This window comes from Episyrphus balteatus, chromosome 2 (assembly GCF_945859705.1).
Source record: "Episyrphus balteatus chromosome 2, idEpiBalt1.1, whole genome shotgun sequence".
In the NCBI taxonomy this organism is placed as follows: Eukaryota; Metazoa; Arthropoda; class Insecta; order Diptera; family Syrphidae; genus Episyrphus; species Episyrphus balteatus.
The window spans coordinates 47,718,928-47,746,517 of record NC_079135.1 but is presented as its reverse complement, the minus strand read 5'-3'; the positions used below and the strand labels follow the sequence as shown (position 1 = coordinate 47,746,517).

Genomic DNA, 27,590 nt, shown 5'->3' with positions numbered 1-27,590 from the left:
ACCTGAAGTTAAAGTTGGGAATTTGTAGATCTAGTTGGTCAGATGTCAAAAGATAGGTGACATTTGGTGTTGACCAATCAGAGGCTCTGAAAATTCAGATTGTAAGTTTAGGTGGCCTGCATTGAAAGCGGGAAATATAAAGCCAGAACTATAATTGTCGGATCGTCGGATGAAAACGGAGGGGAACAGCGCTCGCAACCGCACTCGACGGATGAAAACTTGTTGAAAATACAAAGAAAACAACAACAATTGACAGTAGCTTCCGACTCCATCCGCCAATTATGGTTCTGGCTTAAAACGACATAAGTGAGTGCGTTCAAAAAGCTTTTTTAAAAGTAGTAAAACTTGTAAAGTCTTCTGAAAATAAAATCTGAGAATTTGTTGATATATTTTGGTTCTTTTATTTATTTTCTACCCTACTTCCAAAAAGATATACAACAAAAACGGTATAGGCTAGATATCTAAACGCAGCCCCTTAATACCACTTTATCAAGTGTTGGAACACATCTATCGAATATTCACAATACTCCTCAAACTGTAGCTGTCAAAAAAAAAGAAACGAATCATACAAATAACGAATTCATCTCATCACTAATCGCTTCCGTCCACTCTTGCACACATATATTTTTTTATTTGTCGTTTTGTGAAGAAGAACACCAAGAAAGTAGTGGAAAAAAGTGAATTTTCTCAAAAAAAAATAATAATTCAATTAATAAAAGCATTTAAAAGCAATCCTTTGCAATATAAATCGTTTATCGAAATAAATTAGAATCCATTCACATAATTCTACAACTTCCTTATTATTTGTGTGCAATTGAATTTATCTTTTATAATTTTTTTTTAGTCCGAAGAGTCTCAAGTGAATCACTTAACTTTTTTTTTTATTATATCCAAATTTCAATCAAAATAATGGCACTAAAAGTCTATGTTAGTGGAATGTCTGGAAACAAGGAGGTAATGTTTATCATTTGTACTTGCATTTTTTTATTTATTTCCATTTTATTCAAAGCAACATTGATCCTCGTTATGGCCATTATGGCATTGACCCACCATCGTCGGTCTTGATAATGGTTTTTCGCTTTTTCTAGGCTTTGAGTTTCTTTTCTTTTTTCTGTTTCTCTGAATCATTTTTGATTGTATTGTGTGAAGAATACTGAATATATTATTGCTTCGTTTTTTTTTTTTTAGTTTTTATTATATTATTTTGTCGTACTGAAGACGAAGACGACTACGTCACTTCGCGCAACACCTCTAAATATAAAACAGAGAAATTAAACCTCTCAAGTCAAATGAAATTAAGCATAATTTGTCTTTTTGCATCGATTATGGGATGGGACAGAATATAAATAAAAAAAAATAAAAAAGAAACATTTCCCTCAATTTCTTAATAAGACACAAAAACATCCTAGACGTAATTTAATATCTATAACTTTTTTCTTTTATTTTTTGTAATTATTTTATGATTATATTTTGTATATATTTTTTTCATGAAAAGAATGAGTTTGATTATGCATCCATAATTGAGTTAGGGCGGTGGTTTAGTTTGGTTTGGTTTCGTCTTCAGATTGCGATTTTTGTCTGTGCTTGTGCTAACATAAATTCCCAAATGCCACATACTAAACTCGTTCAAGTGGTTTTTTTGCTGTATATCATGTTCTATCTATGAAAACTGTGATATGAGCAAAAAAGCAAGAACTATTCGAATTTTGTGGATGTTGGCGGATATGAAGACGATAGAAAGCATAATAATTTATTTGAAAAAAAAAAAATTGGCGTCAATTTATGTTGATTTTTTATGTTGCAATATGAAAGGAAATTGCAAAAATGCAATAATATATACCAAATCGTATAAATCGACCTTCATATCTACTTTTTTCGGTTCTGGTTGATTAATATTATTATAACTCGCAGTTAGCCTTCTTCTATTCATTGTTAACAGCAAACAATCTAACGATTGCAAACAATGCAATTTAGAAACCAGTTTGTGTTTTTTGTTTTGAAAGTCTTAATATGGTAGTGATCCCCAATATCAAATTTTTTTTGTTTTTATTTATTTTGATTCCCAATATCGTTGATAAATAAATCCTTTACGGTAGTGTAAAGTTGAGTCATTCATTTTTAGTATGGTTAGAATGCCACTTCAGTTGTTGATAAGTTATTTTAATTAGCTATAGGTTGACTATAGAGGTTTTCTATTTGACTTGTTCAATAATGTTACCTTATCTTATGATGGAGGTTGTATATGATTCAGTAAATTGTAGGTACATACATATTTGTTTTTGCAGATATCAAACCTCATCAATAATAACTTTCTTAAAATTAGTCATACAAAAAAAAATATAAATAATAACAAGCCAAACTTTCGTGTTTAATTGATTTTGGTATGAACAATATTTTCAAATTTTCAATATTAAATAGTTTTTCAAAAACAACGGTGGAAAAATAAAAACGCAGTGAATATTTATGAAGTAATGCAAAGAAAACAAATTAAATGGAAATTGTTTATAACATTAGTTTACGAAAGGCCTCTTTTAGATGCTTTTAATTTACAGAATATAGCTAAGTAATTTCTTGCTCATTTTTCACATAGTTTAATAAAACACAATATAAAAACAATCACAAATCCAAGGCCTACTCCATTGTTGGCAAGTCGCACAATTACTGGGCCCTTATATCATTATAGGGCCCCTGAAAAAAATACATAAATTAATTGGACCCCAGAAAGTTTTTAAAGAATTGCCCAATGTCCTTAATTTTTACCAAGCTAATGTTAGCATGAGTAAAACTTTATTCAAGCAAAGTTGTTAGATAGAAATAATCCATACATTTTCTGGAATAAAAATAATTAAGAAAAAAAGGGCCCCAAAGTTAAGTGTTGCCCCTGGTCCCCGACAGCTCAACGTACGCCTTTGTTAGGAGGCTGTCTTGCATATTGACATATTGTCTTTTATTTGACAGTTAATTGATGTCTTTTCTTATTGTTCTTAGTGAGTATCCACCAATTAGATTAAACGGTCTTTGAACAAGTCTTTCCTTCCGAAAACAATTTTCTTATTAGAATAGGGAGCGGGTCGTATTACTGTATTTCAAAATTCCGTATGATACTGTTCGATACAGATAGCGTACATAATGTTCATAATACTGTGTGAATAAAATACTGTATTTCAAAATACTGTAAATTCAGAATCCTGTAACTGAAAATACTGTATGAGTAAAATACTGTTACTATGTATTATAAAGGCTTGGTCACACCGAAGGGTACATGCGGTAGCGGTACGGATAATTGTATGAAAAAAATTCCAAACTGACATTCAACGTTCAGATGTGGAATTTTTTTCATACAACTACCCGTACCGCTACCGCATGTACCCTCCAGTGTGGCCAAGCCTTAATGCTGTATTACAAAATTCTCATCATCATTAATCGGAGTAAAATTAATATACTCGTAGTGATATAGTTTTTGAAAAAAAATTCTTTTTAAACTTCTGTATTTTAAAATTCTGTAAAAAAGCTGAAAAATCGTTTTGATAATGTACTGCGCACTTTTTTACATTATCAAAACGATTTTTCAGTCTTTTAACAGCATTTCAAAATGCAGAATTTTGAATTACAGAATTTTGACCAAATGGAATTTTGAAGTATAGAATTTTGGCTTACAGTATTTTGGTCATACAGTATTTTGTGTCATTCAGTATTTTACAGAATTTTGAAATACAGTACATATTTTGACTTACAGTATTTTGAATACAGTATTATGACCCATACAGTATTTCGATTCCAACTCATTAAGATACGCTGTTCAATAGTAATCTGCTTGTATGTTACCTCTACCTATTGTCGTCGAATATGAAACGCACACATATTAAAGTTGGATACCGTTTTCTTAAATAAAATTCTTAAGTAAATTCAACTTCGCAGATGGAGCCTTATTATTTATACAACAATTTTGTTCTTAGAATATACCCAAAATTCGCCCAATAATTTGAAGTAGCCTTGAGATTAGAGGTTAAAAAATTGCAAATATGTATTATGTTAACACTTCCAGAAAATGATTGTAATCGTTGTGGTAACCATTGCGATATCGAATTATGTTTTCAGCGAGAAGATTTTATTTTCCAAGCTTAACAATTGTTTAATAAATTTTTTATAACACAGATTGTTTTTTAATCGAATTTTTTTACTTTTAATTTGCACCGAAAATTTACTTTTGGAATAACAGCTCAAAACTTTTCTAATAAAATGTAATTAGATATTTTTTCTTTTCGATGCGCATTCAAGATATATTAAAGAAACAAAAAAAACATTAATAGGGGCGTTAAAAAAAATTTTTTTGATAGGATCTCAATGACAGAATGCAATAATTTAACCACCTGAATTTAAGTAAGATACAAGTAATAATAGTTTTGTCTTGTTTTTACAAAAAACTTTATAGTTTGAGATTGAAAATTGTCTTTGCAATCCATCCCCTAAATAAAAAAAAAAAATAATATTTCTTATTTAAAATTATCAGAATTTTATTATAATCGTTGCTGTGAAGAACAAAAATAAAACAGTATGCTACATATATTTGTACTTTCGTTTTCTATCACTTTCAACAGTTGAATGTGTTACCTATGTAACATTTGAACATAATTTTATCGCAAATCGATGTCTGATTAAAAATAATCTCAGTTTCTTTTTTTTTTTTGTTTTAGTTCTCCATAGTAAAAAGCTATGGAAAGAAAACGAATGAAACTTCAGCCTATGAACTTGGTAGTAACACACTCAAGTTGTTGTTGTTCATTCAAAACCTTCAATATAAATTGATTACACAAGCATCTGCCCTGCAAGTATAAAAAAGCCATACACAAATCTCTCCGAAATCAAGTTTATTAATTTTATTAATTAGCTGCTAAAAAACTTAACTTTTAAAGTTTACAAAATCGATTCTCTAGTAGTGATGCAAAATCAAATCAGTACCACATTACATAAAGTTAAATTAACTTGAAAAAAGTTACGAGTTGTCCTTATAGCAATTTTTGTATGCATTTTATTATTAAGTAAAATTGTGTGGCATGTCTAGGTTCGGTCATAACATCAGTGTATTAATTATTTTTTTTTTTTTAACTATTTATTCGACTTTTATGAACTTATCAATTGGTTTTTAATTAGGTAAAAAAACGCCAACAACGTGTCCTCATGATTCTAGACAGTAAAAATGTCAAGTACGAGCTCGTTGATATAACAGAGCCCGGCAAAGAAGCCGAAAAAGATATGATGCAAACAAAATCGAGTAGCAATGGTGCAACGGTAAGCGACCCAAATCCCAGACACCCACTGCCTCCACAAATTTTCAACGATGAAGAATATTGCGGCGATTACGATGCATTTGATTTGGCTAACGAGATCGATACTCTCGACCAATTCCTTAAGTTAGCACCAGCCGATACAACCAGTGTATCCACTGCCCAAATCGAATTGAAAAATGGCGAAAAAGAAACAACCGATGCCCCTCCAACAGAGCCGGCAGAAGAAAACAAAGAAAATGAAGAAAACAAGGAGGTTTGAATTTACATTATACAAAAAATATATAAAATAATAATTAAAAAAAAAAAGAAAAACAATTATAACTATTTTTTTTTTTGCAATTTAAATATTTTATTAACCATCTAATATACGCATATTGACATTATTATTATTTTTTTGTATCATGTATATTATTAATTTATCAATTGATATCATTTATCTAACGATTAGATCAAAATAGTTGTTGTTTTCCGCAAAATAATGCTAAGCAATATTTTTTAACCATTTAAATTTATTATTACTTAAAAAAAAACATATATTATACACAACAATTCAACATGTAAACGAAATGTAAACGATTTAGTTGAATAATAAAATCATATACATTTTTAGTCACTAGCAATCGACTAAAAAATGTTTTATAGTTAAAAAGCGAAAATCTAAAAAATAATTGTATTTTTAATAATTTGGCAAAAGAGCTTTAACATTTTCTAACCACAGCGCAGAGTTGGAAAGTATAAGCGCGTGCGCCGCGCCGTTTTGATGTAGTAGCTTAAAGCTTTGCGCAGAAGTGTAGCATGTGTAGAGTATTGAGGCTTTGAGAAAGTCCTACTTAATCATTTATTCACTCTTAATTTTTTTGTTTACAATAATTGATTCATCAAGAACGGTGAATCAAAGGATGAAACAGGTGGAGACGACAATGAGAAAAAAGAGAAAACCGAAGCTGGAGATGATGCCGAGAAGACACCTTCGGATGAAAATGTATGATTGAAGTTGTAAAAAAAAAACACATAATAGAACAACAAAGTAAGTTTAGGAATAGAATTAACTTTGTATATTACCATTGATTAAGGCCGAAGAGGCGAATGGAGAGAAGCCCAAAGAAGAAAATGGCGATTCACAAGAAAATAAGCCTTCTGAGGATGATGAAACTAAGGAAGCTAATGCCGATGAAGCCGATAAACCCGATGAGAGTACGGACAAGAAAGACGAATCAAAAGAAGAAAAATATGATGAAGCGTCTGAAGAAAAGTCCAAATCAGATGATTCCAAACCAGCAGATGATAAAGAATCTGAAAATGAAAGTGATAATGAAGAAAATTCTGGTAAGTTCGTTAAATTTAAGTTAAATTAAGAATTAAAAGAAACAAGATTTCAATCACCATCTAATAACCATCTGCTGTAGAATCAATTAAAAAACACGATAAGGCTGAAAGTGAAGCAGAAGAAAAAGAAGATGATAAAGTAGACAGTGAAAGTAAAACAGATGTTAATGAAGTTGAAGAAGACAAAAAAGTTGATACTACTGACGACTCTAATAAGACAGAAAAATCTAATAAAACAGAAGAATCAAAAACACCTCCTTCGAAGGAAACAGAAAGCAGCAGTGAAGAAGAGAGCGAAGAGGATGTAAGTAGTAAAGAAGAAAAAGTGGCAGACACAAAAGACACTGTAGAATCTAGTGAAAAAAAAGACACAGAAGATGATTCACCAAAAACAGAAGACGAACAAAATGAAAAAGAAAATATTGACAATAATGTTGAGATATCGAAAGAAGAAGAATCTCTGTCGACAGAGTCAAGTAAAGTTCCAGATGATGATGCTGATAATGTAAAACCAGAAGACGAGGTTTGATTTATTTATTTAATCGGCTACGAAATTTATTGTCGTTTTGTAACGTGTTGTCTTCTTGAGCAGCTATAATTTTGCAACAATTTCTTATAATCGAATGCGTTTCAGTTAATATTATTAAAACAACTTTACAACAAAAGGCTTTCAGCTATAATTTAATTAACCTTCGATTGCAAACAATAATAAAATAATTTCTTAAAAAGGCTGATGCAAGGTGTCTTTTTAGGTACTTCTGTATTTCAATGCTTTTACTTTGTTCTCTAGCTACTATTTCTTTAAGCTCTGAATACTACTTGTTTGTATTTTAAATACTTTTCAAAAATTGTATAGTATCTTTCAGGCACTACTTTTGTTTATTTGAAATTGAGGCCTTCTTGCCATAATATTTCTAATACTTGCGACACATCCAAAAAGACTGACGAGCAAATTTTCTTTTCTTCAAGAGCTTTCCCAATGACATCGTTGATTCTGTGTATTTACTTGATTGTCGTGTGTATTTTTTAAACTCAAACTAGTTCTCACGTATTAAATCTCTTATGAATTGAACTACAATTCTTCATTTCCTGAAAATAAAACTTTTGGCTGAATTGAGCTTATTCTCTAATTTCTTTTCGAAAAATGCAATTGAAATGTGAAAAATTAGGAGAATTTAAATGCATATTTAGGATTAATTCGTTTATACTTTACGTTCATTTTTTTTTTTGCGGAGGAGTATTAAAATTTTACGAAACTAAAATTAATTTGAATATTGGCTAGGTCAACTAATTCAATATCAAATCGTAAAGTTCGTTTCATCAAAAACTCTGCTTTTTTGTTAGAACGCCAAAAACTCGACGGTTTTTGTTTTGCTAGGCAAATAAGATGCTGCAAAAAAGTCATAGTCTACCTATTTACAAAATTTATTTAAAAAATATATTACTCATACGCCACCGCATATTGATAAAAACAATTATTTAAGTCATTTCTTTTAGTAAAAGTTTATAAATATATTGCACAACTCGCAATTAACAACAATTTAATAAACTGTGCAGTAACAGTAACCAATAATTTACAATCATTTTTTTATTGAGAAATTTGAAAGCGTCCTGAAAGGAAAGCTTTAAGCTCCAATGTTAAACAACGCTTACTAATTTATTAAACAACTAAACATGCAACTACACTAACTTATACTATAATTAACAATATTGTCGTGCCGTTTCGCAAAAGTAAAAATGAATGCCAAGCGAGTAAAATGTTTGCAGAGATAAAAAAAAACAGCTATCTAATTAAATATCTACCATCAAAACAGAAAAAAATCGATGCAGAAACTCCAGACAAAGACTCTTTAGATAAATCAGAAAAAGATGACAATAAGGCAGCTGATAAAGAATTAGAAGAAAACATAGAAATTTCTGAAGAGAGTCAAAGCCCGGAAGCTGTCGATAAACCAAATGAGGAAAATGAATCGTCGATCAATGAGGAAAATGAGGAATCGAAAACAAAACTCGATGAAACCGTAAAAGAAGATGAGGTCTGATAAATCAAATAATAAAACTAAAATTCAATAAGCTACGCTACATTCAAATAGATATTTTGTTTTTAAATTATTCTTTTTAAAATCATTTCAACACAATTTCTTGAAATATCTATAATTTTTTTTTTAAATAATGCATAGATTTTCTATTTTCTCAATGTAAAATAAAATAAAATTATTCTTTCCCTATTTTTAGACGCCAATAGCTAGCAATGTAGAAGAAGAAAAACCTAAGAACCCAGAAGAAATCTTAGAGGGTGCCAAATCTGAATTAGAAAAAACTGATGAATCAACTGCAAATTCAGACGAATAAACTAACAATATTATAATCTCTTCTATATAAAATATTGGGAAAATAAATATGTGATCCTTTGTGGTCTTATAGATTAAGTGAGAATAAAAATTAATACGAATTTATTAAACGCAAAATAAATTCCTTGTATAATTTTTTGTATATTTGGATTTTTTAAAATGCTTTAAAAATTTCTTTTATTTTATGTTTTTTTTTTTAACAAAATTATTTAACACTACGATTAAGTTAATTTCTGGACGTTTATAAAATTTGAAAAAAAAAAACAAAGAAACAAGAATAACTGAATAAATATGATAACGGTAAACACAGGAAAAGTTGGATTTTTGTATGAATTTGCTAATCTCGTAGCTATTTTAATTGAAGCCAATTTTGTGAAGAACAAAATTGAATTCTGTTCTGGAGTAAATTCAATTTGGTATTGCATTGCAAAATATAAATGTATGGAAGAAGTAAAGCAAAGAGAACGAAATGACCGAAGGTGAAACGTGAACTTGAGGTGTAGATATTTTAGCAATTTTGTTTACACAAGGCATTGCCTAGATTAACCCTCTGTAGGCACACCTCTTTTTTGCGAATTTGGTTTATACTTTTTCATGCCGCTAGAACTTTTTTCGGTCTCACTATTTTATGGAGAATCATATATGAAATTGATGAAGAATTTTTCGAGGAATTCGAATACTGTATTCACAATTCCAAAAAAATGTATTTTCACCCTTATAAAGACACTTTTCTGTGACCACTTTTCATTTTTGTTCTTCCAAATTCGCACCCGTGCACAGTGTGGTAATTCGCCAATCTGACTGGACAAAATAGAATAGAAAAAAAAAGTTTAGCCACATGATTTTAAATCATGAGTTGAGCTTCTCAATACAATGGGTAACTGCAATTTTTGTTTTCGTCTCGGATTAACGGAAGCTAAGCTTGAAAGTTGGTTCTTGTCAACAGTTGGATATAGATAATACAAAGTATTCTATTTTTCGCTTGAGTTTGGTTGACGATTAAAAACGCTGTGGTAGTTTTTTTGTTGTAATTATTTTTTTAATTGTTAATCTACATTTGGAGGTAAATTATTATAATTTTTATTTATTAATTACCATTGCAACTATTAAAAAAAAAAAATTCTGTAAGAAGGCTAGGAAGTGCAAAAAAAAAATATCTTTGTTTTTCAATTAGAGGTAAAGTTTATTTTTCCGCATTTTTTCGGTTTGAAATTAATTTATTAATGTATTGTGGAGTGTTGTCATTAAGATTAGCTATTTACATGTCTCGCGTTCTCTCGACCGCCATACAACTTTTTTCACTTTTCAAAATGAAGTCAAGATTTTCAAAAAAACGAAAAAAGAAAGATCGAAAAGACAGTTTTTTTGATCTTTTAATGAGCAGGTATCATCTTTGGAACATTTTTAACAATAAATAAAAATTAAAAATATAATAAAAGTTTTGTGCTTCAAGTTAAGGGAAAAAAAGACAAAAAAGGTGGAAGACACTTTGGACCGCTCTTTAAACATGAATTTCATTTTGCTTGACCAATATTATGTGATAACTAAATAAACAAAAACAGTAGATAGTGAAACAAAAGAAGAAAAAAATTTTTAAAAAGTAAAAAAACGGGAAAAATATAACAAACGGAAGGTTAAAAGTCTCCTAAGTGCACCTATCCATTAGAAAATAGTTAAAATCAGTAGAATCGCTCTCCGCAAAATTGAAAAAGCATATTCCAATAATACCGGAAAGGATTTATCGAAATGTTATTTGAGTGAAGGATCAAAATGTATAAAAGATTAAGTTCTGATCCTCTGGAACCAGCACTAAACCACTGGAATTTTCAACTAATGAGGCATTATCATTGATGAATGATTCTTTTCTGTCGGGACATTTAAAAGAAGTTCAATGCAAAAAGGAAGCAAGTGTAAAAGGGCAGAAATAGGGTCAGGAAGAAATTTAGAGAATTATTAGCTTGAAACATCGAAGGTAATATAAACACAGCTGTTTTTAATAGGCCCTTATGTTTCAAGTTTGCATCGCACAAAAAGGAGTTACTTTTTTAAATTATCTGCAGATATTTTTAAAGGTGATGCCATTTTTTATGATTGTGAAGCATATTTAATTAAAATCATTGCTAAAATTTTAATTTAAAGCATGATATTGAGAAAATAAATCATGTATGTCACCTGTCAAAAACGTGTGTAAAAGTTCTATTTCTTAATAGGTCTGTTCCAGACTTTTTGTGCACTAAATTAGGCAGTCTGTCAAATTAATGAGAGTTGGGAGAGAATTCTCTCAGAAGGAAATAAAACTACGAAAGACTGCCAAAAAGTCTGGAACAAATTGAACACCAATATTCAACACAATTTCATATTTTATGCTTAACTGGTAGACCAGAATGATGTAGCTGTGGCTTGTGTCTTGTGTCGCTGTCAAAGTTAAAATGTATGAAATTAGTATATTGGTGCCAGAATACGTAGCTGTGGCTGTGGCAAGGAAATTCGCTGTGGTACAAGTCGAGTCGACTTTTACTTCAAGCTACAAGCGGAATGACTTTTGACGTTTCTAATGTGGTTACTCAGTTAAAATTATTTTTTTTTCAAGGCAATTGACATTTTTGTACGCCACATAATTCTGATAACGAAGAAAAAAATAACAAAAATAATAAAGAATTATTAAAATTATTTTTATTTTAAGTGGAGTGATTGAATATAATTCAATATAAGTTCAAGTGACCTCAACTCCAAAAATGTATAAAGCGTTTCGCCCAGGTACGACAGTGGGCTCATCAGTTAGATCTGTCATACCCTTACTAAGACGCCTTATTTTGGTCGATGTTTACCGACACTATATAAAACTCACAGCATGAATATACTGTGAATTATAATATTCTAAGGGAATTTGTTTAAATTCAGACACTTAGAAAATGTATGCCCGTGGTCAGGCTTATATAATAACGAAGAAAAAAATAACAAAAATAATAAAAAATTATTAAAATTATTTTTATTTTAAGTGGAGTGATTGAATATAATTCAATATAAGTTCAAGTGACCTCAACTCCAAAAATGTATAAAGCGTTTCGCCCTTAGAATATTATAATTCACAGTATATTCATGCTGTGAGTTTTATATAGTGTCGGTAAACATCGACCAAAATAAGGCGTCTTAGTAAGGGTACGACAGATCTAACTGATGAGCCCACTGTCGTGCCTGGGCGAAACGCTTTATACATTTTTGGAGTTGAGGTCACTTGAACTTATATTGAACCACATAATTCTGTTCATCTTTTCTACATTTTGAGCGAATTTATTTGACATCTTGTACCACGAGGTTTTTCTTTGCTACAAGCGAATTTTCATTCTGTTCAACCAGTAATTCGATAAACATTAACTCTTTTTTAATTCAAAAAACACGTAAACGCGATTCAATTTAAAAATCACTACAATTTGATTTGTTTTCATCTTTATTTATTTGTTTGACATACGTCAACTTTTCATTTGACAAGACTCATATTTCTGCCGGAAGAAATTCTTTGGGCTAAATTTGTCAGGGTGGGGTAATTTTTTACTCTCTCGTGAGCGCTCTCTTCTACACAATTTTTGAAGTTGGGAACAGACTCTGACCAAAAATAACCAAATATTACTAAATTCGGCAGTTGTAAACTGAGTGTGGAACGGACCTAATAAAAACTAATTATTCTGCCTCTCTTTTTTCGTGAATAGCAATAGAGTTTTTATTTATTGAGATTTTTCAAGCGTTTTTTAAAATAATTAAGTACATATATCCAATCATAGAATATGAATACTATAAAAATGCATTTTCTTCATCACTATTTTGACCCACTTTTTGCAGAAATTATAGATTTCTTTTTAAAAAATCTTTCTTTTTTATAGACTTTTATCTATTCACATTCATTTGTTTAAAACTGTTTAGAAAAAAAGTCGATTTAACGTGAGTTATTAATTTTGTCCAGCTAGATTCGTGATTGGCCACACTGTGCCGTGTGCCGACAGAGGGTTAAAAATTAGAAACGACGTAGAAAAAACATATTTATATACCGTTATCACTCCTTAATTTAAACTCTCAGTTAACAAACAAAACTTTCTTGTCTCTTACGTCATAACAAAATTTAAAAAAATGTATTCGGCTGTCTTGAACCCCAGATCTATGTTGCAAAAGACAAATCTTTTAACGTTTTAACCACCTGATATGGGTATTTTTGTGTTTTTGCTTATTTTATAGCAAGTGGAAAAATTATAAACAAAAACAGAATTATCACAAAAAAAAAAAAAAATAAAGGTAATTTAACAGGGAGTTCTTATTAAAAGAGCCCTTCTCCCATACACAGTTTGAAGATCACTGCAGTTTTCAGCGGATCAAGATTACTTGCAAGTAGATTTCGGTCGCGCATGTTCTATTGAATCTAAACACGGATTTCTGAGTGGTCTATACAAAGTTGGTATCCCAACGTCTTGAAGATATTCTGTAACCACTCTACCAATACGAGCTCATGCATACAAATAAACTGTAGACCAATTCTAGGGCTGATTGGCACCTTATGCAGTGCATGGATATCAGTTACATACATATCTTTCGGCACCTTACACATGCCTAGGAAATCTAACTAATCTATTCTACCCCAGGAAATTTTTTCAGATAGACTTCCACAATTCTCTCCCCAGATCTTCACACACACTTCATTCATTTTCTCTCATCTTAGAAATGAACTATTGACATCAGGGGGTGTATACGAAATACGAAACGAGCGTCAAGTAAACGATACTGAAGAAAACGACAGAGAGCGATTATGTAAAACGAGAGAGTCGTAAGTCCAAACTAAACCAAAAAATATTTTTTTGTACCACACATGCATTCTAACCGCAGAAACAACAATATAATGACAGTTAAACGAAAACGAAATTCAAACGATTGGCAAATGGAAGTAGTAAAGATTGACGAGTTTTGTTTGAATTAAAACGATCATCGTAATACGTAATCGCATTTGAACGAGAACAAAGTAGTTTCAATGATAATCGTTTTACAAAATACAGTCGTATTGAAAAAACGAGTATCGTTCAGCCTTAACCGATTATCGTTTTAAGGAGTCGCGTGTCATCGATTTTAACGATAATCGTTTTACGTAATAGGCCCCCAGATATAAGGTAGGCATAGGTATTTTCTGTAGAATAAACAAGGTGTGCGTTAAAGGAGATGGCACATTTTTGGTCCCAGTGTGTTCACTAACGAAATGGGTATCAAATGAAAGGTGCCGGTAAGCACATTACGTGGGTACAATATTTTCAAATTCGTTTGTGGGGTTTTGGAGATATTTGAGTTTGAAGTTTCGGATTTCAAAATCAAGATTTCAGCTATTTTTTCGAACAATTAATCGTAGAATGCGTAGAAAGGACTTTTTAGATTGGAAATTAGGTAATCTTTCTTTTTCTAGTACATCATTTTTCTCTAGGAGTTATACTTTCAGAGTAACAGAACCGCAAAGTATCTCATTCTCAGTAATTCCGCACTTAACTCTAAGGGTTGTTTAAAATATTTAAAATATAAAAAACACACAATTTTCGGTAGTGTAACTCTGAAATTATAACTCCTAGAGAAAAATGATGTACTAGAAAAAGAAAGATTAACTAATTTCCAATCTAAAAAGTCCTTTCTAGTTTTCTGTCCGACCAGTCGTTCTCGAGATATTGAGACAAATGCGTTTTTCAAAATGGCAGTCGAGAAGTTAATACCTAATATGTATTATTTTTTTTTAACAAAGAAAAAAACTTTGATACCAATATTATTTCTGTACACCCATTATTACGCATTCTACGATTAATTGTTCGAAAAATTAGCTGAAATCTTGATTGTGAAATCTTGATTATGAAATCCGAAACTTCAAACTCAAATATCTCCAAAACCCCACTAACGAATTTGAAAATATTGTACCCACGTAATGTGCTTACCGTCACCTTTCATTTGATACTAATTTCGTTAGTGAACACATTGGGCCCAAGCTCCATAGAAAAATGTGCCATCTCCTTTGAGAATGAGTGTATTTTTGTTGCTTCGGAATATTAAAAGCTATTTCTAGTTTCACCCAAATCGAATACAAATTTCCCACTATACTGTTTTTGTTGTTTGTTCGTCACCACCAAATTTTAAGCGAAATAAGATCTACAGATTATCTCATACTTCAACCGAAAAGTAGTTGAGAATAACGGTGAATTCAATTTTTCCGTGTGGAATCTTGGCATGTGGAACTCAATAGCCCTGAATGAATAGTTAGTTAAAACCAAAAACGTAGCTAGCTAATTCTCTTGTTGATTTCAAATTCAATTTTTTTGCCAGTTGAATAATATTTGAAACAATTTGTCAGGTTCTTTTCACGGACAGAAACCGTATACGTACAACTTATTCAATGTGTATTTCAATCAGGAAAAAGAGAACAGTAAGTTGGTTATGTGGCTTGCAAACCTACAAATTTTTGATGATCGCTATCGACGATCATCGGAAAAAATTAACAATTTCATTCTGTTTCAACTTTTGATACTTTTTCATGATAACTTTAACCGGCTTCTATGTCCAGTTCAAATTTTTAAATAACAAAACAAACTAAACATTCGCTTCCAACATTTATTATTTTCTTTTTTTTTTATTACAAGGACCTATTTTTAAACAATGTTTTGTTTGTTTAATTTAAAAAAATCGCCTTCACTTTCTTAAAATATTGTATTCAAAACTTATGATTGTATATCTGGATCAACAAAGAAAACTAATGTGAATCCATATTGTGTGTGTTTTTTTTGGAATGGAATATACATATAAGACAATACGTTTTTTTTATTTGTTATTTTTATGTTTTTTTTATAAATATAATCCATATAATGAACTAAAAGAACAGAATAATATCTTCAATGTATACAAACATTTTTAATTCAATTCAGAATGCAAACAATGTGTGTGTTCTGTGTTTGAATTGGAAGAAAGTTAAAAAAAAAAAAATTATTCCTCATCATCAGATGTATCAGTCGTGAATTCACTCTCGTGCTCTTGTTCATCCTTGTGCTCTGATTCGGACTCACTGATATCCCATTGGGGATGATCAGCCGGAGGTACTGGTGCCTTTTTCACATCCAATTTGAGTTCTTGCTGTTGATCCATACCAAGATATGAATCTAATACAAGTAGAAAGAATAGGCAAGAGTTGAAAATTATGCTCAAAAAACAAAAAAAATATGTTTAAAATTACCTGATCGTAAGCAAACAGTAAATGTGTATACACCTGCCCATCGAGGAGCTGTGAACTTTAACTGAATTTCCTCTCTGTCTTTTAAACTTGTCACATGATATGGTGCTGTAAGAAGCGTGCGTGACTTACGATCGCAGATATATGTCCACCAATATTCCTGTTTCTCTTCTGGATACATGGGACAGTGAACGGTGTGCGAAACGCGTGATTTGCCTTCAAGTTTCTCTCGTTTGTTAAGCTTTTGTTGCAAACGGTCCCATTCTTCATCGTCGTCGTCATCAAGAGATGAATTTTTCTTCTCATCATCGTCACTAACCGATCCAGCGGCAGATTCTTTCTCGTCAATTTCAGAGTCCTCTGATTCATCGCCGGAATTTTGCTTTGATTGATCTTGTTGGGCATCTGCTGTTGTTGTTGTTGGTTTTGGTGATTTCTGTATTTCGTTTGATGCAGCAGCTGGTGGAGCTGCTGTTGTTGCAGCAGGCTTATTGGTTTTTGGTTTAACACCTCCTTTTTTGCCACCTTTACCTTTGCCGCCACGCTTTCCTTGTTTTGACCAAGTCTGCTTTTTGGGTGGTGCTGCATTATTGGCGGTAGCACCTTCTTCAGGTGTGTCCTCCAATACTTCTTCTTCCCTAGAAAACAAGAAAAATATTTCATTGAATTTAACTACATATTTGAAATTTCTATACAATTCACAGATAATTGTTCTGAGGCCAACTTTATTCCTTGCAAAATTAAAAACATTTGATCAATTATTCCAACATAGAAAATAAACAAGAAAAACAGGGGTGGAATCGGCTATTGTGACTTGTGATCGGTAATAGTCACAAGAACCAAATTTGTACTGCGGAAATCATATTTCTCAGAGCAAATTGGTCTTTTGTGATTATCACCGATCACAAATCACAATAGCCGACTCCACCCCAGGTTATTCTGTACTGATTTCTACAAGTCCATATTGTATAACAGTTATTATTCTTTAAACGCTAAAAACTCGAGATTTTATTCAAATACTATCTATGACAAAAAAAAAATCTGAACAGGTTATGAACAAAACTGGAAATGTTTTCATTTTGCAGTTAATTCTAATGCAAGTAATATAAATAAGCCCATTAAGGTAACCGTTAAGCAAAAATATTTGGAAATGATCGACTTTCCATCCATTGATTTTTCGGACAGATTCTTTGAATTAAAAAGCAAGAATTTTTGCGTTAAATATCTCTCGAAACTCTGCGATAGATTTTAGGCATTTTAGGTTCCAATTGGTTTCGCTTGCGAATTTCTTCCGAACTGTTAACTCATTGGATTTTTGGTTATTTGAAATTTTTCCAGCGGCGATTCAAATTTGGGAATACAATAATACCAATCAATCTAAATTTCTATAGAGGTTCCAGAGAGGCCTCATTGATTAACACATTTAGGACCAAATGATACCTTTCATTTATTTATTGTTTTTTTTTTTTAAGTTGAGTGCAAATATAAGAGGACAGACGTAAAGTGTACAAGTATTTAGATTTGGATTTTCAAACAGGAGCTCTTAACAAACAATAATTTGAAAACAAAAAACTTTCCTGGCTAAAAGCCACACTGATAAAAAAAATAGTGTGTCGAAACTGTCAAATATCATTTCCTTAAGTAAATTCTTTTAGTAAATAACAGAGAAAGAAAATATGACAAGAAAATATAATTTGATTGCTTTATTCACGCCTCGTGTAAATATGTTAACTTTTTTTTTTGTTTAATAACAAAACAAAAGGACAGGTGATGTATATTAAAAAAATGATTTAATAAAAGCATTCAATATAATAAAAAATAATTAACAAATTAAAAACAACAAATAAACTTGGATGCTTCGCCAAGAGGCTTTAAATATTTTAAACAGAAATTAAAAATGGATTATTTATTGAATCTCATTTGCGGTGCAATAACCTTAAATAATTTGTATGAATTAATTTTTGCAAGATTATTTGTGACCTATTTATCTAATCAGTCACTGATACTACATAGATTATTATTATCTTTATAGATATGGGTAATTCCATGAAAAAGTGGACACGAATTTTGAACAAATTATGCAGTCTTTTTTACTTTTTTTATTAGCAAATTAGTATTTACAAACGGCAACTCTTTATGCAAGTTGCAAGAAAAGGTTCTTTGCTGTATTCCCTTATATATAGACATAAAATTCAGGGAGTTTAATAATCTTAAAGCATTTTTATAGCATAAGCTTGCCAACAACAAAAGAATTTCACATGAAAATGACGGAAAAACAAGCAAACTGAAATTATGATGAGTCTAATAGTGACGATGACAATATCCCCTCGTGAGTGCTAAAATAAGTTAACATTTAAGCAAGCTTCTTTACACACTATTCGGTTAAAAAAAAAACTTGAGTGAAAATGCATCTTTTCTTTACTTTTGGAACCACAAATCGCAGGTAACATGAGTTACCAAAATAATGTAACGTGAGTTACCTAAATATTTTAAAATTTTTCCTCGAAATATTGAAAAAATGTTTGGTTTTGTCACTCATATTAAAAGCTTGTAATTTTGTATGTATAGAATCTTCATTGAAAACAAATTGAGATTCTTAATTTCACATAAAAACTTCATACTGTCGGACTCTTACCATCAAACTTTTATTTTTCCCAAGCAAATGTTAAACATAAAGACAATTTTTTTAGTTAATTATGAAAGTAATAGTTATGCTCCATTCATGGATAGTAATTTCGTATCAATTTACATTAAAATTGAAAAAAAAAAAAAATATTTTTTTGTTGGAAATTTTTGTGAATGTAACGTGAGTTACCATGGAATTGCCCATATGAAAAGCTTTAACCTTAAATAAGTATGATCTATTATTATTGAAATGAAGGAAAATAAATAAACTCTTATGGCACTGGTCACTATTCTGCATGAAAAACATAGGTTTTAATGTTATACACTCCTCGCCACTTGAATAGGACACCCTTTTTGTTTTTAATAAAGTGGATATAACTCCAGTCTCTTAATAGTTAGCTGTTCAATATTTTACTATTTTGTGTGTCCCCTTATGCACTCTCTCTGTGAGCAAGATCATTCATTTTCAATGCCCCGTTAGTTAAATTTTGCAATTTTTTGTGGAACAACTGTGAAAAAATTGCCCCTATTTTTGTTCACTTGAATAGGACACCCCCTTTTTAATTGGTTTTCGGGTGCAAATCAAAGAAGGTGGAAATGCAAAAATGTTTTACAATGTCTTTTAGTAATTTTTAGCTAATTTCAATTTAAATGGGTCGCGCGAAATTATTGGCAGAGGAAGAAATAGCGAAAATCTAGAGTGTCACCCGATTTTTCACCAAAAAGTTAAAAAAACGCATCAAAGCCGAAAACTTTTTTCATTTTTTTTTACGAAACGAGTCCAACTGTCGAAAAAATATGAAAGGCTTAACAATGAGTGCCGTTACTGCAGCTGACAGAAGAGTGATTCAACGACTCGCATAAAATTTACATGACTTTGCCGCCGAAAAGAACGAAAAAGTGGTTAAAAAGCAAGTGCATCCGTAGTGAAGCGAGTGATTTCGAAGGCCAAAGACTTGAGGCGATTGCAGCTTAAGAAAAAACCATGGGTTAACACCTGCAGTAAAGAACAACGCCTTAGTTTCGGTCTGTTTTATGACATGAAGTAAATCATGTTTTCTCCAATGCGAAAAAAAATTAATTTAGAGGGCCCCGTTGGCCTCAAGTATTATTTTTATGAAATAATGGATAGTCCTTCCTTCGCAAAATATGAAACAAAAAATTTAAAGCCAACTGGACCCAAAATTAATTTTTTTTTCTCATTGGAGAAAACATGCTTTACTTCATGTCATAAAACAGACCGAAACTAAGGCGTTGTTCTTTACTGCAGGTGTTAACCCATGGTTTTTTCTTAAGCTGCAATCGCCTCAAGTCTTTGGCCTTCGAAATCACTCGCTTCACTACGGATGCACTTGCTTTTTAACCACTTTTTCGTTCTTTTCGGCGGCAAAGTCATGTAAATTTTATGCGAGTCGTTGAATCACTCTTCTGTCAGCTGCAGTAACGGCACTCATTGTTAAGCCTTTCATATTTTTTCGACAGTTGGACTCGTTTCGTAAAAAAAAATGAAAAAAGTTTTCGGCTTTGATGCGTTTTTTTAACTTTTTGGTGAAAAATCGGGTGACACTCTAGATTTTCGCTATTTCTTCCTCTGCCAATAATTTCGCGCGACCCATTTAAATTGAAATTAGCTAAAAATTACTAAAAGACATTGTAAAACATTTTTGCATTTCCACCTTCTTTGATTTGCACCCGAAAACCAATTAAAAAGGGGGTGTCCTATTCAAGTGAACAAAAATAGGGGCAATTTTTTCACAGTTGTTCCACAAAAAATTGCAAAATTTAACTAACGGGGAATTGAAAATGAATGATCTTGCTCACAGAGAGAGTGCATAAGGGGACACACAAAATAGTAAAATATTGAACAGCTAACTATTAAGAGACTGGAGTTATATCCACTTTATTAAAAACAAAAAGGTTGTCCTATTCAAGTGGCGAGGAGTGTATGTATGTTCAAAAAAAAAAAAATGCTAGCAGCTCCGCAAAAAAAAATCAAAGTTAAGAGAAAATCCAACTGGAAAGCTGAATGAAACCCTCCAATTTCTACAAGACTTAAAGAAAGGGAAAGAATAGACCGAATAAAGAAATCTTAGTAACACAACCCCTATACACAAAAATGCCAGTCAACAACTCCAGCCACAAAATCCCTACACCAAAACTATTTAGACAAGTAGTGTTAAAAAATTTTGTACCCAGACGGTGTAATGAATAAAGGGTTTGATCGATCTAAATTTTAAATTCTCGTACAAAATTCTTTCCCAAATTTTAGCCGAGCTAAAATTTCTTTAAGGAATTAGAAAAACAAATATTGAACAATAGTTTTTATGTTCATTTTCTAAAATCAAAAACACTCTCTCTATAGTAGGAGATCCGGCCATAGGACGACCTACCCTCATCGTTATACCAGTTGAGAGTTATATTTTCTGAAAGCTAGTGTCTAAGGAAATAAATTGCACATGGGTTGCCAAGCGATATCCTGTCAAGGCATAGGGTTGCCAGGACTTAAAGTTCATTTTTGCAAATTTTTGAAAATGCGACCCTGCTTATATGGCAAGCCTAAGAGTTATAAAAAAAATATAATGTCATAGGAAATTTAATTTAAAAATTTTAATTTTCAGGATTTTTTAAAATTTGAAGTTTGAGTAGGGTAAACAAAGGCGAATTTAGAAAAAGGGCAAAAATCTATTATCTAAACAAAACGTGATAGAAATAAAATTGAAATTGGAATCGATAGATATTATAAATATATGAAAGCCACACATACAAATAAAAAATGTAAAAAATCTACAACTCGAGATATAGTCTTTTTAGAGTCATGATACTCCAATTCGATATTTGAGAAATAATTCACCAAAAATCAGTATTCAATTTTTTTTTAATATTTTTTATTTGATAAGTAATAAAATAACTTGACACGTGTCTGTCAAATTTTTAATTTAACTTACCGTTTTTGCGAGGGGATTTTTTGAAAAAGTGCTTATTTTCGTATTTCAACATATTAAAGGAAAAAATCCCGTCATGGGACGACCTATCCACCTCATTATACCAGTTGAAAGCTATATTTTCCTAAGGGTAGTGTCTAAAGAAACAGTTTGCACATGGGTTGCCTAGCGATATCCTGTCAAGGCATAGGGTTGCCAGGCCAGGCAACTCTATGCCTTGACAGGATATCGCTTGGCAACCCATGTGCAATTTATTTCCTTACACACTAGCTTTCAGAAAATATAACTCTCAACTGGTATAACGATGAGGGTAGGTCGTCCTATGGCCGGATCTTAGACTACTATAACACAGAAAATAAATCAACGAATGAATATAAAAATCTCTTCATCCATATAAATTTCTAAACTGCTTTTGACCTATTTTAAACAACAAATAAACTGTTCGCAAACAGTTATTATGGGTAAAACACATACTCCAGTTTGTAAAGCTCCAAAAATATGGAAAGTTTATTATTTGTATAAAGAAAATATAGTCTCACTTGAGATTCTTAACAACGCTATAATTATAGCGTGGGTTTTTTTTCTAAATTATTAAAATGACGTATATTAAGATTAAATGATTCAAATTGTTCTAGACATACATAAATCTTAACGACAATATTGTGAATATTTAATTATGTATATGGGGAGTTTACTTATTTTTTGAGGGGATTTTTTTTTTCTTATTTCAATGAAAAATAATGCGACGAAGATCGAAGACAATTCAGGCACTACAATGATACTGAGATTTAGAATCAAATTTATATGTAAAAAAATGTCAAGGTTATAATTTTATGATGACACAAGATTACCTGTTTCTCAAACATTTAAACTAGGTACTTGTTGTACAATAAATCGTTAATGTAGAGTGAAGAAGCCCCCAAGTTATTACTCTGAACTGTTATCTTGTATTTTTATCACAAAATTACTTCAGTAAACATTCAGTTTTCTAAACAGATCAAATGTTTGGGGTTCGTGGCAAAAATACAATAAGATTTTCTTTTAAATAAAAAGATCTATAATGTACTCACTTGATACTTTCTTTAGCTGGTGTTGTTGTGTCTCCGAATAAAACTCTCATATCCTTCCTAACGAGTGTAACTGTAACAGTAACAATTGCTCCAGCTGTTACAACATTTGTATTTTCATCATCAATAACTACAAAGTAAAATCAAAAAATAAACATTCAGCAGATTCAAATGGATTTAATTATATATTTCCAATTACCTTCACAACGAATTGAAAAGTCAATCAGAGGCATTTTTCCAAGAACTCTAATAACATTATCATATTCAAAATCAGTCAAACTCCTCAGTAAAACTCGACTTTCCTCAGGTTTGAGTTGAGCAAATTGCTGAAGATTCTTTAAATGCCGTTTCTTCATAATATAATGCAAATTATCTTCTCCTATATGTGGTAGTTGCATGAGTGGCGACTTAAATTCCCACAAAGCTTGTATAACCATTGGTGAGAGTTTCATGCAATTTTCAATTGTCTCAAGTGTTGGAATTCGAGGTACTATTTTATTTAAAATTGTCATCATTATTATAATGAGAGATTCAATTTATTTTGTGGAATACTTACCACGTCTGGCATATGCCAACATTACCAGCTGATGAACACAAGAAACCATCTCTTGAATAAGATAAGGACACTTCTTTACAATCAACTGACGATCTTTTTCCAGAGTTTCTGGATTCAAAGGCATGCGACTTAAATGAGCATGAATGATCGCTCGTGCCTTAATCGAATACAAACGACACAGTGGATGTTCCTTGCATTTTTCATTTAAATTTGGTAATTGGCGAATTAACTACAGACAAAAGATTTTAATATAAAAAATTTGAAAATGATATTTTATATAAATTACCGCTGGAACTTCATCGTTGTCAGAAAGACGTTCTACCACTTGTTTGTTATACTGCCTGTCAAATTCTAAACTTGCTCCCAAAATCATTATGACCCTTTTCAATAGCATATGGGGAGTCTTGTGAAAGAAGTAAAAGTACATTTGTGACGTGTCCAGAAGAACCTTATCCCCGGAGAACCTTATCGAGCGATACCACCACATTCCCACAACAGAAGGCAATGCAACCATGAATACCAGACCATATAAACCCAGAACCCACACAGAGTTCTCTTTCTCAACAATCCACGAAGGCAAAGCAATACCAAATGACATGGCACCCGGGCCATCTGGGTTACCATATTTCTCCCAGTTCTCCTTGGCCACGTCATCAGTTAACGCTTGATATGCCTTCGTAAGCATCATGAATTCTTTCTCATTGCCGGTCTCCTTGTCAGGATGGAGAATCAACGATAGCTTGCGGTAGGCTTTTTTAATATCAGCTGCCGATGAAGTTGGTGGAATTTTAAGAATTTCAAATGGATCAAAACTAGCCATTTCATAGTCGAATTGGGACACCCTATAGGCGAGGAAAACCAACAAAGCCCAACCCAAAACCAGAGTTAATTTGACCAAAAACGATTTGAGCGCTTTGTAGGGTTCAGCTGCAGCTAAAATTAGCTTTTTTGTCTGACAATCCGGACATTGACATTCTTCTTTTGTCTTTCGTGGATCTGGAAGGCAATAATGATTTGATTCATTTTTAATTTATTCATGGATGGGATGTTCCGCCAAGCGAATATAAGCATCCGCCCGTATAATTAATTTTTTTTTTAATTCCTTATCATGTCTTGAGAAGGAATATTCTCTTTTTCATGCTTCATATTTCTACTTACCAACTTTCTTTTTGCGCGGCCAATAGTAAATTGTTGTCGGTATTAGAATTAGGGCGAGGAATGATAAAAGGAAATAATAAAATGTTCCGCCGCTTTCATCGTATTGAAACTTTTGCCCTGCCATTGTTTTACAAAACGATTATAAATAATAAATTGATTTAAATAAATTAAAAAATAAAACAAATGCTGCCACTAATTAAATGAATTATTATATAGTTTAATCTAATTGTTTAAAGTTTAATTGCGTTGATAATTTAATTTGACTTTGTTGAATTTTCCTCATATCACCATCGTGTGAAGTAACAAATTTTTTTTTCTTGATTCTTGGGAAAACTTCTGTTCTGTGGCTGTTTTGACACGTCTAGCAGAACGAAAAAGATGAGGTGCTGATGATAAAAAAAAGAAATCAGCGCCACCTGGATGTGTGTTAATTTTTATAGACGTGTTCCATTTGTTGGGGTAGAATTTAGATTTACACCATGCAACAATCGATTGCCATGCCTCACACCGATGCCACGCATGCAAGTTGCCCAGTGCTATTTTCTTGATTTAAAAGCTGTGATGAAGTTTATTTTCTTTTTTAATTAATTTATTTCTTGATTAAAAACTAATTTTTTGATGATTTTTCTCGATTTGAAAGAAATTTTGAATTTTATTAGGGGTATTCACGATCCGATGCAACTGGTCTAGTATCATTGGAAAAGTGCAAAAGTGTAAAATCTTACAACACTACAACAACAAAATATATGGATTGAAATTTTGCAATGGTCTTGCACTTTTACTATACCCTAACCCTATTGCAAAATAAAAATACAATGGAGTAAAATTATTTTTGACAGATGGCAGCTCACCGTCGCGTTGCCCATGATAAACAGTTTCCCAAGTAACAATTTAGCTTTCCTAAGGGTCAGTGCAAGATATTTTTTGACTTGTTTAAGAAGAAGGACAAGTATTATGCAAATCATTTTGGCACACATTACCGAATTTCCCCAAGACCTTCCTCCACAGGCAATCCACAAGCTAATAGCTTGTGACGAACAGCGTAAAACGACCTTATGCAGGCCTTTTACAAAACAATGAAACATTTTAGGGAAACTAAAGCTTCGCTAAGGAAACTATCATTTGCATTGGATGTTATAATGAGGCCTTATGGAGGTTGTTATAAGATGTTGAATTTATGAATACAAAAAAAAAGATTTTATTGATTTTTTTTTTCTTTTAATTTTTTTCTATTTTGTCTTTTTTTCTTTTTTGGCCATGTCAATGCTTTTCCTGTCGTTCTGAAATGGGAAGAATTTTATTTTAATTGAAAAAGAACACATTTTTTTTTTATTTCACAAATGGCCCCGCCAGGAATCGATCCCACGTACCTCTGCATACCAAGCCAGCACCTTGCCAGTAGACCATACTCGAATATTAAAGGCTTGGCCACTTGAAAATAGAAGGCTTCTTTAAAACGGTTCAAACAGGTCTTATGAAGGTCTTTTTTTAACTTATATTTACAAGGCTTCTTCTAAACTTCCAGATAGCCTTAAGGAGACCTCCTTTGTTTCCAAAATGGATGATTTGCATAAGTAAGCCTTAAACTAAACTTATACAAACTATAGCTTACCGAATCGAAGAAAATGGACCTTATGCAAGTAAAATTGTTACTTGGGTTGTCTTTTTTATTCTGTTTATAATGGCTGTCGCTACTCATGTCCCGTAATTTAGTTTCTTTTGATGTAAAATAATTATTGAAAATTAATTAACCCGAACAAAACAAAGAATTAAATTATAAAAAATGGAAAAAAAGAAGGAGCAACGGTGGAGGAAAAAAAACATCATTCATGCTTCAATATTTACTATAGTTAAGAAGAGGGGCGTTCACGATCTATTGTAAAAAAATAAAATTTTACATTTTTACTAGGCCTGTTGCACCAGATCGTGAATACCCCTATTATTTTGATTTTGATTTTTTGTTAGCATTTTGGCTGTTGAGTTTAGGGACTTATCATTTCGCCTCAGCTACATACTTGGCTATAGTCTAGTGCGCTGCTGAGGAGAAACAACAAACAAACAAGAGAATTCTCGACCTCTTGTTCGCAAACAAGTAATTGCCTGCCCAACAAACAATATGACTTATATAAAGCTTTACAGATGCTAATGTTGCTTCTCTAAAGCATTATAGAAGCAAAATTGCTAGAAGGTCATTAATTGTGTGCGGAAAATGACGTTTAAGTTTTTTCCTTTTTTTTATAGGCTTAACTACATACACCATTTTTCTAAAAAGTACAAAAGTGAAAAGGTTTTTTTTCTGGTTATCGCAATTGTTTTGTGATAAAGAGTATACAAATTGTTTTTTAGACCAAAAAATAAGCTTTCTGCATCATTTGTTTTAGTTTTTCATCCCGAAAAACTATACAAAAATGCGTTTGAAAATTTTCACTTTTGTACTTTTTCAAAAAGTGGTGTATGTAGTTAAGCCTATATGTAGTTAAGGCTTTTTAGGTTGTTAAGCCTAGTACTCAGATCGGGAAATATTTTATTTCTCCTACAAATTTTTTCTCAGGACAAATTTTTTCTTGAATATTTTTCCAAGCATGGAGCCGCTGTAAAGAAAAGTCTCCACTTAAAGGCTTGGCCACACCGGAGGGTATGCGGTAGCGGTACGGGTAGAGGTAACGGTACTTGTATGAAAAAAATTCCAAACTGACATATCAACGTTCAGATGTGGAATTTTTTTCATACAAATATCGTTACCGCTACCCGTACCTCTACCGCATACCCTCCGGTGTGGCCAAGCCTTAAGGCTTGGCCACACCGAAGGGTACATACGGTAGCGGTACGGGTACTTGTATGAAAAAAATTCCAAACTGACACATCAACGTTCAGATGTGGAATTTTTTTCATACAATTACCCGTACCGCTACCGCATGTACCCTTCGGTGTGGCCAAGCCTTTAAAGGCTTGGCTTGGGTAGTTTGGAATTTTTTCATACAAGTTCCCGTAAAGGCTTGGCCACACCGGAGGGTACATGCGGGAGCGGTACGGGTAATTGTATGAA

The 27,590-nt window shown here is 31.8% G+C and overlaps 2 protein-coding genes across 4 annotated transcripts; one reads left to right on the top strand and one right to left on the bottom strand.

The window, feature by feature from the left end:
* The first annotated feature begins 613 nt into the window (after positions 1–613).
* LOC129908581 (uncharacterized) lies at positions 614–9,154 on the top strand. 3 transcript variants are annotated; one of them, XM_055985184.1, is made up of 8 exons: positions 614–677; positions 845–954; positions 5,152–5,541; positions 6,172–6,270; positions 6,362–6,614; positions 6,695–7,137; positions 8,429–8,650; positions 8,850–9,154. In XM_055985184.1, exons 2-8 carry the CDS (start codon positions 910–912, stop codon positions 8,964–8,966), a joined length of 1,569 nt encoding a protein of 522 aa, XP_055841159.1. In that variant the 5' UTR covers positions 614–677; positions 845–909; the 3' UTR covers positions 8,967–9,154. The 3 variants fall into 3 exon arrangements, with proteins under 3 accessions (XP_055841159.1, XP_055841158.1, XP_055841160.1); XM_055985185.1 differs by having other exon boundaries at positions 645–664; XM_055985183.1 differs by having other exon boundaries at positions 616–954; positions 8,850–9,152.
* A 6,612-nt stretch (positions 9,155–15,766) lies between these two features.
* On the bottom strand, positions 15,767–24,941 carry LOC129908580 (translocation protein SEC63 homolog). The gene is made up of 7 exons (XM_055985182.1): positions 24,545–24,941; positions 23,673–24,382; positions 23,387–23,615; positions 23,030–23,320; positions 22,834–22,960; positions 16,200–16,834; positions 15,767–16,125 (listed from the first exon to the last, which is right to left on the bottom strand). The coding sequence occupies exons 1-7, from the start codon at positions 24,666–24,668 to the stop codon at positions 15,953–15,955; spliced, it is 2,289 nt and encodes a 762-aa protein (XP_055841157.1). The 5' UTR covers positions 24,669–24,941; the 3' UTR covers positions 15,767–15,952.
* Between the last annotated feature and the right edge of the window lie 2,649 nt (positions 24,942–27,590).